At 36.2% G+C, this 16,832-nt stretch overlaps 1 protein-coding gene across 1 annotated transcript in view; it reads left to right on the forward strand.

The window, feature by feature from the left end:
• Nucleotides 1-11,245, forward strand: part of USP12 (ubiquitin specific peptidase 12) — a 33,246-nt gene extending 22,001 nt beyond the window's left edge. Inside the window, exons 5-9 of the mRNA XM_021542004.3 lie at nt 3,412-3,488; nt 3,667-3,750; nt 6,064-6,261; nt 7,977-8,055; nt 8,611-11,245. Of these exons, the coding sequence (XP_021397679.1) occupies nt 3,412-3,488; nt 3,667-3,750; nt 6,064-6,261; nt 7,977-8,055; nt 8,611-8,712 (540 nt within the window). The 3' untranslated portion in view covers nt 8,713-11,245. The remainder of the gene's footprint in view (nt 1-3,411; nt 3,489-3,666; nt 3,751-6,063; nt 6,262-7,976; nt 8,056-8,610) is intronic.
• The last annotated feature ends 5,587 nt before the right edge of the window (nt 11,246-16,832 follow it).

The following is a 16,832-nucleotide window of genomic DNA, read 5'->3' on the forward strand; positions in this document are numbered from 1 at the left end:
ATTTTTAAAAATACAAAGTATATATGATTGCTTTGATGCTTATTAGAAGCTGTTGGCATTTAGATCATTTCAGAATGTTTAGAAATATAAGCTAAAATGTTAGGAGTACTTGAAAATAGCTCATGTACAAAATGACAAGCAATAGTGGATGAATTACTGCTTCTTAATGACAAGACAATAGCCCTAGTATATTTTTAATTTGAATTGGAAAATTCTTGCATATTTAAATATAAAGCATAACATATATCTCTGCTAAAAGTGACAGACATTATCTTCTAATTGGACCAACCTCCTCAATGTTCCTAAAATGAGAAAAATTTATTCTGGTTTTAGTTGTCCTGGTTGTAGAAAAGAGCATCCTTCCAGATGCACTGCTCCATTAGCCCATCATAAGATAAAAATTGAACTCTCTGAAGATGCATTCTCAGTTTACGTATGGACAGTGGAATATAAGGAATATAGATATGATTCTTTAACAAATATTTGTGTTGTGAATCAAGCCACTTTATTAAATGAATATGTTAAAAAAGGATTGTAATTGTCTTTACATGTTTTAATGTGGTCTCTCTTTATAATGCTTTCATCCTTCCTTGATAGAGGCAGAATGATGAAGTGAATGTAAATTTTATGGCTAGTTTATAGAAACAATCTAGAAATTAATTGGTTTTACTGATTTCTCTCATAGTTTAAGGAAGGATAACAGTAAACCAGAAAGTATTATAATTGGCTTCATTAAGATTAAATTTCAAAAAGCTAAATGTTGCCAGTACTTCTACTGAGAAATATAGGAAATTGTCAGTCTCCAGGTGATGGTCTTGCTCTTGGATTCAAGTGACTCTACAAGGCATAAAATTCTTTGCTCAATTCTGCTTTGACTGAGAGAAGGCAATAAGGAAAATCCCAGTGTTCTTTCTCCTATGAGTACTACAGAGCCTTTAGCTCTGCTTGATTTTCTTTCTATCTTTTTTTTTTGTTAACCAAGATAAATCACACATTTTGTTTCAGCTTCTTTTAAAAATACTTTCTGTTTTAGTACACATGGCAGTCCATAGCTGCAAAAGCTCTTTTGCCAGTGAGCAGATTCACACTGCCAGTGAAGTTCCCAAGTGTAAGACATAATGGATTCTGTGAGTGTCAGCCTTCTGAGCTTTGTGTTCTGTGCAGCTTTGGTCATCAGAGTACAGCTGAGCTGCGTGGGTGCAGATTATGTCCTTGACGTGAGAGCAGCACACCATCCTCTTCAGGCAGAACACTGGAACATCTGAAGTCCTCACTATTACTCAGATGTTCCTGTTAGGAGCACCCAGACAGCTTTTTGAACACATCAGGGTTCGATTCTGCAAGTGCTGAGGTTTTCTGATCATGCCCATCTTTTTTCATTCTATAGATGATTGAAATATACAGCATTGCTCATTGTAGTCTAAGAAGCTTAGCGATGTTTATTTGAAACAGAACCTTTACAAAAGTTGGGGGGTAGGCTTGTAAGTCTCCAGAGTGGCTTTTAATTTTATTTTTAAACTAAAACTATATGAGTTTATCTTAGAAAAATCTGTTCAAATACTAAGGCTCAAAGAATCTTAAGAAGAGCAATTTATATGTCACCAAAATAAATGGGAAACATCCACGTGGCTATTCTTGCAGTAATGCCTTTAATGGTTCCTCATGATCCTAAGTGCACTGTTCTGGCTAACCTGAGTGAGGTGTTTTAAGGCCATATCACAGAGAATGGAAACTGTCCCTTTGCAAACTTCTGTTTTCAGTACCAATCTCTTTTTAACCAAGAAGAACACATCCCTTCCCTTCTCTCCATTGCCTTTACAGCTTTTGTGTGGGATAAAGCTGCCTGTGAAATCTGTTTTATTTCACGTAATTTTCTTTGATTAGACCAGAAGATGAAAAATTATCTAATTGCATGTCTGAATAACACTGATCACATGACTCTGTAATTCCAGCTGTCCTAGCTGAAGACAGCAGCAGAGTATTTTCTAGAACTGATTTTTTTTTTCTGAGCCATTCTTAATCCCCAGTTACGGTGATTTTCACCAGAGTTCTTAATGTAATAAATGCAGGTCTGATAATTCCAAGAGTGATTTGCGAGGAGATATTTTGAAAAATTGTCCACACAACTAGACCATAATACATCCCTGAATACAGGAAATGTGCAGCACACTGAAGATGCAGTTGGCTTTTTTCCCCACTCTGAACATTTTGGAAGTTTTCCTTATGTGTTCTGTGATCTCTCTAAAAGTATAAACACTATACTTGAGCATCTGAATATTGCAGTTACAATGATGTGTACTGACACAGTGGCGTTTTTTGACATGCACACTTAGCTCTTGGACAGACTAGCAGCAGAACGTGGGAGCCCAGTCCAGCTTTCAACATAATTTCCTGGGTGTTTGGATTTGCCCTGAGTTATTAATTCTCAAATATGGTTGTCTCGACCACCTGCCTTTTTCTTTTTTTCTCCATGTACACTGCCCTTAGGAGCTGTGTGTTTCTACTCTCTTGATTATCAGAGACCAACTTTCCACTTTTTTTTTCCATTCGGAGTTGAAAGGGGAACACAAATCTCATATATTTAAATGATTGATTTACATTATTTCCCTGTAGCCATTCCACTTTTCCTGCATTCAGGCAAGAAACTGCAGCAAGGTATCTTTTCTAAAAGCATTTACTACTGTATCTAGGCAGAGACCATTGTCATGAGTGACATTGACTATCTTTAGATACAGAGAGGACACAGTAGCAGGCAAAAGTTAAGGTTGCATATATCTGGTTCTTAAAACTTAATACCATAGTTGGTTTTCAGGGCAGCTGTGGATTTTTTCATAATTTGTCAGGGTTTGTGGTGGAATTTATTTTCTGCTTGTAGAATGTTCTGTTTTACATTCTTGTTTTTCTTACATTTTTTTGAGAATTGGCTACTGTTCTGCCTCTGTCAGACCAAGCTCTTATTTGCCAAATTTACTGTCTGCTGAGTATGAGTCCAGCCTGGAAAAGACTTCAGTATTCATGCTGTTTATTAGGTACACTGTGACATGCAAATACATAACTTTCAATTCAAGGGACTTAGAGAAGAACAGAAGTCAGAGCACTAAGCAGAAGAACCACAGTGATTCTGTTATTTTGAAAAATCTGGGGTGCAGAAGAAACTTGGCATTAATATAGTTGATCTGAAATCACAGCATAATGAAAACTGGCATTATATACACCCAGAGATTCATACACACTTCACCCTTCCTGAAAAGAAAGAAAAAATTCAGCATATCTCTGAAACAGAAAGGCCACTTGCAAAATTTTTTAAAGGATATTATAGGGTAAAAGATGCATTCTGTCACTAAAAAGTGGAACTGAAAAACAGAGGTAAATTAGTATTATTTGTTTTAACTATGTCTTCTTTTCATGCAGGTAAGCAGCAAGGATGAAGACTTCCTAGACCTTTCAGTTGATGTGGAGCAGAATACTTCAATCACTCACTGTTTAAGGTAGACACAAACATCCAGTTTTTTGTGATTTGCCTTTACCTGTTACCAGAAAGCAGGAAATAAGCTGCCAGTTCTATCTTATATAGATTGAAATGTATTAAATTATGTTGATATTGTACATTTATATGGATATTTCATATTTAAAGTTAGTATTTACAGCTTTCTTTCTTTTACTCAGGGGTTTCAGCAACACAGAAACTCTGTGCAGTGAGTACAAGTATTACTGTGAAGAGTGTCGCAGTAAGCAAGAAGCACATAAAAGGTAGGGCACAGCTGGGGAAGGAGAAAAATAACCCATGCATCCAGTGAAAATACTCTGGTGTTTCTTTTCTGTGTGTGTGTAAAGGAGAGAACACCTTTTTCCCCTTAATTTTCTTGGACTTAAAAGTAACTTGCTTTCATTCCTCTTGCTAGAATTCAGTGTGTCTCTTTCCATGAGTAGTGAGAATCCCTGTAAAGTATTTTAGGACTCCTTTGATCATTACTTATTTTACAAATGGGAAAATGAATAGTCTTAAGAGAAAAATAAATTAAGAAGCCAAGTTAAAACAAACTGTTGGTGACTAATCAAAGATAATTGGCAATTATGAAAAATCATTGATTGCATGTGGCTTTTTAAACTTAGTTTTGTTTTGAAAATTTTTTTTTTTTCCAGTTGCTGAAAGATTCAGTTTGATAGGACTTTTTGTAACTATTGCTGTTAACTGAGTTTCTGATTTCTTAAACATGTTTGATTAGTTGTACTAAACTGCTTGACAGTGCTCCTGAAAATCATTAGAAGTTCTTTGGAAGCCAGAAAATCATTATGTTTGTTTAAAACCAATTCTTGTCTGCCTAATAATTCTAGTCATGTTTACACCTTTGAAAAACCTGTCAGTTTGTGTACTGTGTGGTTATTTATTATCTGAGAAAGTATTTGGCTGAAGGAGTGGGAGCTCTGACATGCTCTACTGGTTATACCACTGCTGCTGGTTATTTGGTTTACCATAGATTGCATGCACAGCTTTTGCATATCTCATCTGCCAAGTCTGCCTTCATATGTTGCCTAAGCTCACTAATTGGTGTCTGGTAGAGGTTGTGAATCCAGACCTGGCATGTTTTCTGTTGCCTGAGCTTTTTTTCTGTGTGGGAGGTAATGTGAGCCATGACCAATATAAATTGAGTTGACATTAACCTGTACTGTAGGCACTTCCATGGCAAAACACAGCTTTAATTGCTTATATTTTGGATTTCACGTGGGTTGTAAGTTCAGTTTCACTACAGTCATACTTTTCTTCCATCTCTATTAATAAACAGTTTATCTGTGATGGTGACTACTCAGCTAGCAAAGATGGTGTACCAAATTTCTTCATCATTGAATGAGTTCCTATTACCAAACACAGTTACATTATAAGGAGAAGACTTAGTTTTGAAAAGAAAGCAGAAATTGTAGCCATAATATAATAAAAATGTAACTCACCCTAAAAAATTAGTTGCTTCTGTCATCTTTCTGCCCTGCTCCAGCTGTTTTCCTTTCCTAGTTCCCTTTTAGGCAGGTGAGTTATCAAGGAATTTGTCCACAGTCCCCTATCTTTTGAGAAAACCAGTTGTCTTTTACAAATTTCCTGATACTCTGAAAGTGTGGTGTTAATAGACAGTCTGAAACCTGGGCTCTATTGCAGAGACTTTTGAGCTGCATTTAGGGGGTTAAAGTTTGAAAAGTCAGCACTGTGCTGATCTAAGGCACTTGGCTGTGCCAAGAAGCAGAGCACTTTGGTTTGGTTGTTCTGTTAGGATGGGCAGATTTATTGCCCAAAGATTTGGAAATCTGTGTTTGCTGCCAGGCCAGCTATGGTTGGCTGAGGAGGATTTGTAGTACCTGATGCCTAGGGAAAGGAGCTATTGAGCCCTCAGCAGAACTAGATCACTTTCTGGCTTTGACTGCCATAAAACACTGCTGCAACATTTGTATGAAATTTTAGTGCCAGAGCTCAGCCTTATCTTGTTTGGATAGCAGGAGGTAGGTGCATAACAGTGAGCTATTTGTGTTCCTTGGAAATTTTAAATGAATGGCTAGGAAAGCTTGGAGTAATACTTACACGACAAAGTTGTGTAACAAAGATCTTTATTTTAAAGATCTTGTTTGACTTGGCTGGTTTACTGGGAAATTCAGCTGGAACAGGTCCTCTGAAATTGCTCTGTGGCAATACCTGCACTGTACATCAAGTAGGATCTAGGTTTTGCTTTTGGAACTCTGGAAAGCTATGGGTAGATATACTTAAAAATTGAATTCTGTGCTATGTGCTCTTTATGTCTAAATTATTACGTGAGCTCATCACAGCTGTTTTTATATACTATATTTTACTGTTTTAAATAGTCAGTTTAAAAATTTTAAGTTCTCTCTTTCAGTTAAAGATCTTCCTTTAGTTTAGGAACACTATATGCTTTTAAACAGCTGATTATTTTGGGGTTTTTTTAATGCTTACAAAGGTTTTTAAAGACTTCAGTAGAACAAGTTTCTTGTTGATACCAAGTGAATGTTTAGAATGAATATTGGAAATACTGCTGGTTTTTTTGGGTTTGTTCTTTTTTTCAGGATGAAAGTAAAAAAGCTGCCTATGATTCTGGCTCTCCATTTGAAGAGATTTAAGTACATGGATCAGCTGCATCGATACACAAAACTCTCTTATAGAGTAGTTTTTCCTTTAGAGCTTCGTTTATTTAACACCTCAGGAGATGCCACCAATCCTGACAGAATGTATGACCTTGTTGCTGTGGTAGTCCATTGTGGAAGGTAATAACTCTGCTTTAAACTAGGGATTTTTTTATAAACATAACTGTTCTTATACCATTTAAAGACCTCTTAAAAAGAAATGTTTTTAGGAAAAAGAGTATGGTGGGGAAAAGCTACCAGTCCTGACAGAAATTATGGCTTTGTTGTTTGAGAGATCATTGTGAAACATGGTAACTGTATTTCACGTTACAGATCTGTATATGAACTTAACTAAAAGAAACCAAACACAAAATGCACATTATGGTATAATAATATTTAAAAACAGTTTCTAAGGAAAAAAACTTTCTTAGGAAGGAAAGCATTATAGAAAGATTAATTAAAGCATTTCCTTTAGGGTGTGGGTTTTGTTTTTTTTTTTTCTTCAGGCTTGAACAACATTTTCTGAACTATATCCATATAAATTTTCCTGATTACTTTCAAAGTAGGACTGTTAGATTTTGCTATATTCAACAAATGTTCTTGTGGCTTCAAGGTTTAAAACCAGGTTGTTCTACAAACTTCTTATTCAGTGGATAAAAGCCCCAACTTGAAAAGCTGAAAATCATGATTTGACATCTAGAATCACAGAATAATTTATGTTGTGAGGTCAAATACTAAAACTCAAAACAGGGTAACTTTGACATTAGATTAGGTTGCACTGGTCACAGTTTCGTAACTGGGAATCCTAATTTACTTTCTCTTTAGGCAATTTGCTCCACTTACTCAGTGTTCTTACAATGACTAGAGAGTACAGTTAAGATAAATAGGTCTCAAATTGGACAATTTTGGAAAATAAGCCTTTGTGCCATAGTTTTCTGGGACAGTCTTGTTCTGGATTATAAGGCAAATTCTTTCTGGCGCTTCTGACCATTTCTGCCTTCTTGGGGACTTCTCCATTCTGGAGCTGTGGGCAGGAAGGAGATGCCCATACTGTTTTCACCGTGTTGGTGATCTGGTGCACAGACCTCTCCCTCGGGGATGGCAGCCTTCCCTCCCTGATCTCCAGCAGTCCATGGGAGTGCTGCTGGCCAGTTCAGCAGTTCCAGGACTGCTTTAACTTGGTTGTACACTTTCAGTTGTAAAGTTCAGCTGTTTCAGGAATTGTACAGTTTCCTTACTTGAAACCTGATGAGAAATAAAGTTTTATTGGGTTGTTTTTTTCTGGCATAGTCGCAGAGAAATTTCTTGTCTGCCATAATTGAAGAGGAGGCTAAGCATTGTAACAATTTTAATTGGGAGCCCTTCTCATTGCTGAGCTTCTTGAGGCTCCTGAACTGCCCATTTAATTCTATTTCTGTTTACAGTGGACCAGATAAAGAGACTGGAGATGCGCAGCAGCTCTACAGCTTTTTTTCTTTCTGAAGATCAGAAATAGTTTGGGATCTGTTCTGTCTCTATGAAATATCAGAATGCTTTACTGATTTCACTTCTCTGTCTCTGTTAAAGATTTCATTTATATTTTCAGTGCCTGTGCTGCTCATTCCTTATTTGAAATTGTAAATCTTTATTTAGCATAATAAGTAAGACCATATTATGATGATGATCTAAGTAGAGAGTAAAAAAAAAAAAAACCAAAACAAAAAAACCCAGACACATCCAAACAGAAATTGTAGTGGCAGCCATTCATTTTAATTACTGTTAAGTATTGCTTTTCTACAAGAAAAATAATTAAAGGGAATGCATCTCCACATATATGTGTGTTATGGTTTGTGTTCTTTCCTAATTTTATTTTACAGTGGCCCTAACAGAGGACATTATATTGCAATAGTGAAGAGTCACGATTTTTGGTTGCTTTTTGATGATGATATTGTTGAGGTAAGCCCAACCAGAGCACATGCACCTCCCTTGTGGATCTGATTATCTAAAATAGAACGACTGGTGTGCTGATGAAAAGAGGCTTCAACCCCAGTCTAAATGAGCAATAATTGTATATGCAGAACTGTGCCTTACAAATTGACTGCACTTTGAATACTTTGAATTCCATTTAGGCTTTTGTACTTAAAAGAAACTCCTTGTCGTTTATGACCACTGTCTTTCACCATCTTTTAATAAAGTATTCTGTGGAAAGAAGACAAGTAATGATATAGATAAATTGGGTTTTAGCTTACAATACGTAGGAACTTAATGCAATACTTACAACAACACTTAAAAATTTATATATAAAACATACATAGCTGCTACCCTCTGTGCAGTTGATAGCTGAGGGGAAGCTGAGACATGACAAGTTTTAAGAATTATTTGGATCTTATTGTTTTATGTAATTATGTGAAAATTAATTTGGTTTGGCAATAACTGTTAGAGTGGAGCCTAATTTTATGTGTATATTATGCAAGACATTCCTCATTCAATTTTTTGTGTTTTTACACCCAGAAAATTGATGCACAAGCTATTGAAGAATTCTACGGGTTGACATCAGACATCTCAAAGAACTCTGAGTCTGGTTACATCCTCTTCTATCAGTCTCGGGACTGAGGGGGAGCTGTAGTGAAGAGAGATTTTTGTGTCTCGCATCTTCTCTTTCCTGGAATGGAGCAAGCACTGAAGAGAAGGAAAGCAGGGAGCTCTAGGGGCAATAGCACAGTTTGCACACAACTAAGAAAAGAGTTTGGGGTTCTTAAAACTTTTGTATCGTTTTCATTTTATTTGCTCAGGTATCATGCTGACTACACATCTCCACTGCATCCCATAAAAGCAAAAAGAGAGATACCAGCCACTCTTGCAGGAGCTTTCCTTTGGGGAATACCATCTCTGTGGTCCTAGTTCAAAGCCTATTGAAGCCTTCCATGGGCTTCAGTGGCCTTTGAATCAGGTTCTCACTGCACTGCCAGATTGGTGCAGTTTAGAGCCTTAGAAATCTGTATTTTATACAGACTTTGTGTATAAAAGGTAAAGGATTCCCTGTGAAATTATTTTCTTGTGCTTAAGTTGGAAAGAATGAGGTTTGGAGGGTTAACATGTGAGCACGAAGTTATGTTTGGGCCCAACTCAATTGCCTTCTTGATTGAAGTGGTTTAACTGAAAGTGTAAACTGGTGTCAGGGAGGCAAGGATGCTTTGCTTCTCTGGAGAAGCTTACATTATTTATAATGTGTGATCGGGAACAATCAGTCAAGGTTATGGCTTTTAATCTCCGTATGGGGAAAGATTTGGTTTGTAATAGTTTATTTTTATTTATAAATTATTGTAACTTTGGATCTTGTGTATTGTCCTCTATTCTAACAAGTACTGGAAGTTTTATATATCCCTTTGAATTTAAACTGATTATGTTTAAATATTAAAGGAGAGACAATAAAAATTACAAAAGTGACACCTACAATATCTGAAAAAAATTTATAACACAGAAGAGAGATTTCCTTCTAGAGGAACTGGTATCTAACTCAGGTACTTTAATTAAATCAGAATAGACTCTTCCCATTAATGGGTGAAAAATGTGATGAAACTGTTATGTAGAAGATGTAAATCATGAGAAAATGTTGGTGCAGTGGTGGTATACCAGTTTTTGTAGTTCTTTGATGATTTGTTAATGGTTCATACTCTAGGCAAATTAGAATTATTGGGATCAAAGTAAATAATTTTAAGAATGTTATTTCCTCTCCTAAAAGCAGATCAACATCTGTTAAGCATTAAATTAGGTCTGAGTAATAAGAAGAAATAGGTTTGGAATTTCATGAGACTGAAGATACCATTCCTGTGAAAGTAATAATATTTAAGTCCTGTATAGTGGAAATTTTTGAAACTAAGCAGCTTACCTTGCTTTAGGTTTATGAAACAGCATTAAGAATTAAATCTTGACAAAACACCTGATCTGTAAAAAATGTGAATTATTTGACATTCTTCACCTAGGAGTACATTGTCTGACAGTAGCTGAATGTAATTTCTGGAAGGTCATTGAATGTGCATTCCAGATTATGGCAATCAGGTCTTGGATGTCCTTGTCACTCCCTTGTCAGCTAGTGATTTTTACATTACTGTAATTTTCTAAGGTTATTTTGTTGATACTGTTACAACTTTTAAAAAGAATGTCTCCTGTCTGCTGCTATAACTGACTATTTACTTACCTGTATCTTTTAGCTCAGGAAATGACTTCACCTATTCACTCAGTTGAACAAATCTTTAACAGGGTCACTAAATAAATTGGGCTATTTAGCAACTGTCATACTATAACAAATCACTTTTGTAAGATGCAGAGTTTCTAATACCTTGGTTTGGCTAGAATTCTTTTATAGAAGATTATGTATCATGATTAAACTACCAGCATTGCAAGGTAAAACCTAAATATTGTGGGAGGTGCAGAAAAATATGATCGGATTTTTCTGAAAGGATTCAAATAATGTTAACATCTGTTTTTTGCTTTCAATAGAAAAAGGGTTTAAGGGGTAAATCAATTAAATAATGGTGCATGTTAGAAGGATGAAGTCCTTTACATACTAAAGGTACGGTATTGCTGAAGAACTGTCATATTACCTTTTGCTAATTTGTTTGGTATTTTTCTTCTTTTTTTCTTATTTTTCTTTTTTCTTTGTTTTTTTTCTTTTGTTTTAATGTAGTTGAAAACTGAGGCTAGTTGATAAATGTTAACAAAATGTTAACAAAATTCAAAACATTTTTGTTGTTTCACTGGTTTTACTCCTGCTATGTATTTTTATAAGATACTGACTTTTATTTTGTATAGGGGTTTTGAGATAGTATTCCAAATTATATATTTCATTTTTCTTTCAGCGCAGCTGAAATAATTGTAAGTTCTTAATTAAATTGATGTTAGAAACTGCAATTTAAAACAGAATTAAAAGAGAGAGAAATTTGAAATATAACTGATTGGTATGTAAAAAAATATAGGATTTTTTTTGGCTGTAATACAGTGAGGAGTGTGGGAAGTTGTCAGTTGTTGTAAATGGTGGAATTTATTTGCTGTGTAACTATGTAAATGTTGATTGGGATTGCAGTCCCTTATTTTGTATATTGGAGCAAAAAACTTCTATTAAATAAAGTTATGTTCTCTAAAGATACATACTGTATCCTTTGTGGAGCCCAGATGGTCAGTCAGTGCCTTTTGAACTGTATAATGTTTTCAAACAAAAAAAATCTATGTGGAACTTGCTGTATTAGGCCAGCTGCCCTGAGCCCTGGGCAGAGAGGTGTGTGTCAATACACTGCATTAAGTATCTTACTCAATGTGTTGTTAGAGAAATCATAGAGTGGCAGACAGGTTTTGGGGTGGTGTGCTGCTCTGGGAGTAGTTTTTGATAAGTCTGTGGTCTCTGAGGTAGAAGAGAAGGGAGTTTTAAATAATGTTCTTCCTGGACTTCACCTTAAAAACAAATTTGTACCTTGCCACAAAATACGTGCCCAAGTTGTCCAAGGGATTTCTTGGATCACTACCTTGTGGGAGGGAAAAGAGAAGGAAAGAAAAATGGGAGAATTTACAGCATTAACATGTGAGAGACTGACAAAGGACTGCTGGACAGAAATACAAGCTGTAGCTGGTTACAGTATCCATGGATGATCTGGGATCATTCTTCACTTGGAGTCCGCTCTTCTTTTGTAATGGAAGTAAATAAACTTGAGGTTTGACAAACAGCTCAGACCCTGCCATAGTTGTAGTTGTGACGACTGTATCTGTAGCCTTTCACTGCCCAGAAATGATGACTTTTAGGTGTTGGGTTACATGTAGGAATAGTTAAACAAAGCTATATTTTCAGAATTTAATCATAAATCAGATTGCATCTCCTTGGGTGGCATTCAGGTGGTGGGAGCACACAGGGATTTGGGGCCACTTCAGATCCCCCACCACAGGCTGTGCCATCTGCATTGGGCTGGCAGAGTAATGTAAGGATACAGAACTGTATCCTTCTGGAGCAGCAGCTTGAAGCTGGGAATGACATCCTGGCTTGTTCCCTGTGGAAGAGGGTGGTGGTTTGTATCTGTGGATTTGGTTTTTTTCTTGTCATTGGTTTAGGGTTTTTAAACATTGTCTGAGAACAGTTTCTTGAAATAGTTTTCATAGATGAAACTACCTCTTTGGTTATCTTTATCTCTAAAAGAAGAAGATGTTTCAGTGCATGTTAATTACCTGTGGGCTGCAGTGTTACACTGATGATACTTCTGTGACTTTTAGACAAGTTTAAACAGTGCAGGTATTGATTTTTTTCTTCCGAAGATTGGGTGTGCTTTGTAAGGTTTCCACTTTTCCCCCACATTTGTCCAAGTTGATCTTAAGTTTATGAAATTTTCCCCTTGGAAATTCAGGGGTTTTTTTCCCTCTTGACAATGCAATGTTAATGGTTTTGGTCTTCTAAGGCTTCAAAGTCCTCTAACCTCTCACAGCATAATGTGAGGTGTATAATACATTAGTCTCTTTTCCTGTGAGCCTCCAAGAACTCAATTATTACTGAATTAATATTCTGCATAATCTATTCGGTGGTGGTTCACTTTGCAGTGGCTTTGCCACTGATTGATTGCTATAAATGAACTGTGCAAGTCAACTACCATGCAAACAAACACAAGTTTCATAAATACAGAGATTCCTGAAATCCACTGTTTCCTGTTTTGATGATAAGTGTGTGGTGAAGCAGTCATGAATTTTCTTTGGACTTTGTTAAAATATATTCTTTGGGGAACTTCTATACTTCTACAAGAATGTGTATGATATATAAGGAAGATTGTAGATATCACCAATTTGAAATGAACAGAACAATATCTTTGAGTTTCTTAATAAAAGTACAAATAAATTATATTCCTTCTCTCTAGTGGCTTGTGATTGCTGCCTGCATAAGAGATTGTAAGGGCTCAGAAGACAGCAAGGTACTTTGTAGCCAGATCATTGTTCTAGAACCCATGTTCGTATCATTAGGGAGCTCTAATTACAGAAGGATCATCAGTCGTGTCCTTGATCTGCACTCTGCAGCTTATATAATGCAGGAGAGAGAATGCACAGCAGGAATCTATCTGGAAGTAGAGTGACATAGCTTTACAATTATTTACTGACACAACAGATACTAAAGCAGCATTCCCCCAAAAGACAAAATACTGTATTTAGTGCAGATTTCTGGTATTCGGGGAATTTAGGGGTTACTCAAAACATCCTGCCATAGTAGGCTTTTTCATGCCTTTATGTGTGTGCTTAATTTGCTATTTCAGTCTTATTTGAAGTTTTTGTCTGTACACAGATATTTAAGGTTGATATGATTGTATTAATGAGTGCTCCTCCAGAAAGAATGTATGCATATATGGAGTGTAATATTTCAGTGGTCTGATCAACAGAGATTTTCTGACTCTTCACTAGGAATCATGTGTGTACTTCCTGTAACTGATTTTAGGAAAAAAAATAGTGAAGGTCTCAAAAAATTTTATTAGCATGTTATATTATTAAGTGATTCAATATGTGGGGATGCCTCTATTCTTGAGTTCATCAGCTGAATTTGTGTTGTTGCGTTGTAGCACAACTTGATGCAGATCAGCTGCTTTGAGGTGTGATTTTTAGGTTGTTCCAACTCTGTTTCACTGAGTGTTGCTTCCTTGCAGTGGCTTCTGTGATCAGCTCTTACAAGATGTGCTAACAGCATTCAGCTCAAGTTGCCTATTTCCATGCTTGCACATTTATTTGGCTTTCTGGAAGCTCATTATCCCAATGCTGTGTCACATCCATCTTTTCTGCATCTTCCATGTCGAGGAAGATTGCCGATACACAGCCTCAGACAATGTTTGGTACGTCACTGAGTTATATGTCAGAGATGAGATATAAGGTATTTGCACTGAAAATATCTGGTGCTTTCTATTTTCTAAATTGTCATGTCTCTGTGGTGAAAGTATCTTCAATATAAAAATGAAAATTGGGATAATGGGATTGAACAAATGCAACCTTGGTGTTCCCTTTTCCTCCTCTTTTTAAGAAGACTATGAAAGGCGTGCAGTGTTTCTCCCTAAGATTGCTACATCATCAAAAGCATATTTGAAAACTGAAATCTTTGTTTTACAGAAGATGCCTTTTAGATTATTTTTGGTCTTATTTAGAGTTTTGTGGTGTGGCATGTCAATGCTACACAGGGGTCATCAGAAGCAGGTTATGAGATGACCTGTTAGGAGCTAGATGCCAAAGAGGTGTCACTGTAATTGCTAATCCCAGTCTAACATGACCCAAATTTTGCAGAGCAGCCACCAAGAACCTTCAGTGAATGTTGGGAGAAAAACTGCATTAATCAGGACTGTACATGTGCATATGCGATACTCTGAGACTCTTTTCCTTTTTTTTTTATTTCATAAAAGAGTGACAAACCATTTTAAATGTTTAAAATTTCAATATTTATAGGTTATATATTCACTCTTTTTTAGGTTGTTTTTTTTTAGTGTTTGTTTTTTTTTTTGGGGGGGGGTTTGTGGTGGTTTTTTTTGTTTTGTTTTTTTTTTGGGGGGGGTGTTGTTTGTTTGTTTTTAATTCTGGTAACTTTTCCTGTATTGGAGAGTATTAAAGGGAGATACAAGTTGAGATCAAAAAGTGTGTTCCATATATATATATCACAACACCAATTAGCCTCTTTTTTCCCATATTTTGCATGTAGTTATTCATAATTCACCAAAGGAGAAAAGAGACAAAAACTACTATAATTCCTAAGCTGTCTTTTGTTTTTATTCACTATTGGATTGTGTGCAACGTAATGTATATTTGTGGGGGTAAAAAAAAAAATTGAAAAATAACTTGGCCATTTAAAAAAAGTACAATGCATGATAATTTTGTGTTTCAGTGAGTAAATAATTTTTTGAAAAATACGAAGCAGTGAAATGCTGCTTTTGGACAGATTTGGTTAATTTATCAATAATAGCATACCAAAAGCTTGTTAATAAGGGTTATAGTGAAATGAAAAAAGCCCCAGAGCCTTGAAATTTCTAAAAACAGTGACGGGCTGGCAGGTTGGGCAGTGTGTATTACAGCAGTTATTAGCCTGCACTGTGAGTCTGTGTGTCCAAAAACTGGCATCTCCTGCTGCTTTTGCTGCACGTCAGGTACATCTGCACACGTCAGGAGACTCAGCTGTGTGTTCAGCTGGAAACTTCCATAAGGAACATAGCTGGGATAATAGTGACAGCACAGCAGTGTTTGTCTCTAAGTGCACAAATGCCAGCTTCCATTCTGGAAGCTGAGAAGGAGGAACATCAGAGCACAGCTGCCAAGTGTCCCCCTCACAAAATGATTAATCTCCGATTTATATGGGGATGCTGAGTAATCTGGTCCCACTTCAGTGTTTTCCATCAAGAAAATGTGCTTCAAACAGCTGCCACACATCTCAGGAGGTCTGGTCTGCCTGGAACTTGTCCTTCTATGTTCTAGTTTTGCAGCCACCTATGTGAAGTGCAATGAAAATTCCATCTTAAAAAACACTCCTTGCAAAATTAGTGCTAAGCCTGGGTAGAAAGGTGCCTAAATGTGTTGCCTGCTCTTCCTCTTGTGTGCAACAGGCGTAGCAGCTTCAAGGGCTTAGCATATGCTCAGTGGTTTTCATAGTTGAGACATCTTGTTCTAACTTGCTCAGTTTGGTGGTTTTAACTGAGGGCATTTTAGCATCTGCTCATGGCAATTACCTCATTGAACCATGATCTGACTCCCAATTTCCATTCCTGGCTGGGCATGCATAGAAAACATTTCCTGATGGTCTGTGCCTGTTTATTATCTAAGTACAAAGAGCAGAACTGTGTTTTTTTTTGTTTGGTTCCCTCAAGGTTTGGGTAAGATTGTAGGGCTCAGCATGCAGGAAGGTTACAAAAATCCAGTTATCATTAAATTTAATAGGAGTTATTTATTTTAAATATTTTTGTTGATGAGGAAAACAGATAATGTAAAATAAATGCATGATTCATGTGGAAGCAAGGAGTGATGAAAGTTTGTGGCCTTGAATATCTGAGAGAGCAAACCTTTCAAGTGCTCCCTAAGAATATATGGACCCTCAAAAAGCAACACTTCTCTCTGAGCATTATCTGATATGCTGATTCTGTGCAGATCTTACTTTTTCTGGTGAAATGAAAAGCAATGAAGTATTTTTCCTATTCTGCACGCAAGGTCTTTGAGGTGTTTTTCATTAAAAATAATTTTGATGTTTTGTGATTAACGATTTACTGGAATCCTTACAGATTATTAAATTCGGTGAATTAAGGTTTTAAGTTGCCTTGTATCAAGGCTGGTTTCCCATTGTTGCTGTTATTTTTTAAAATTGTATTAAGGAAGATGTGGAGATCAGAATTCAGCTGTCACATTAGCGTTCCATTTATTTGTCTGATTGCTGTTGTGGATGTCTAGATAATTATATGTAAATCATTGACTTCTTGCTAATGGCCAACTTGAGGGGATTTTTCCACAAATCTGTCAGTTCTTGAATGTTTCTCCTAAAGTGTGAGGAGGAATTAAAAAAAAACCATTTTGACATTCATGCAAATGTAGGCTGAATGTAGATGTGCAAAATGCTTAAAGTGTGGTATCTAAATGTGGATGTTTTCAGACTCCTACTTTTGTATGGGAAATCAGGCTACATATTTAAAAACTGCTGAATTGTAAGTGCCTGAAACTAATAGTTTCAATATTATTTAAAATCCTGCTTGTCTTCTGAA

This window comes from Lonchura striata, chromosome 1 (assembly GCF_050655825.1).
Source record: "Lonchura striata isolate lonStrDom1 chromosome 1, ASM5065582v1, whole genome shotgun sequence".
Lineage (NCBI taxonomy): Eukaryota > Metazoa > Chordata > Aves > Passeriformes > Estrildidae > Lonchura > Lonchura striata.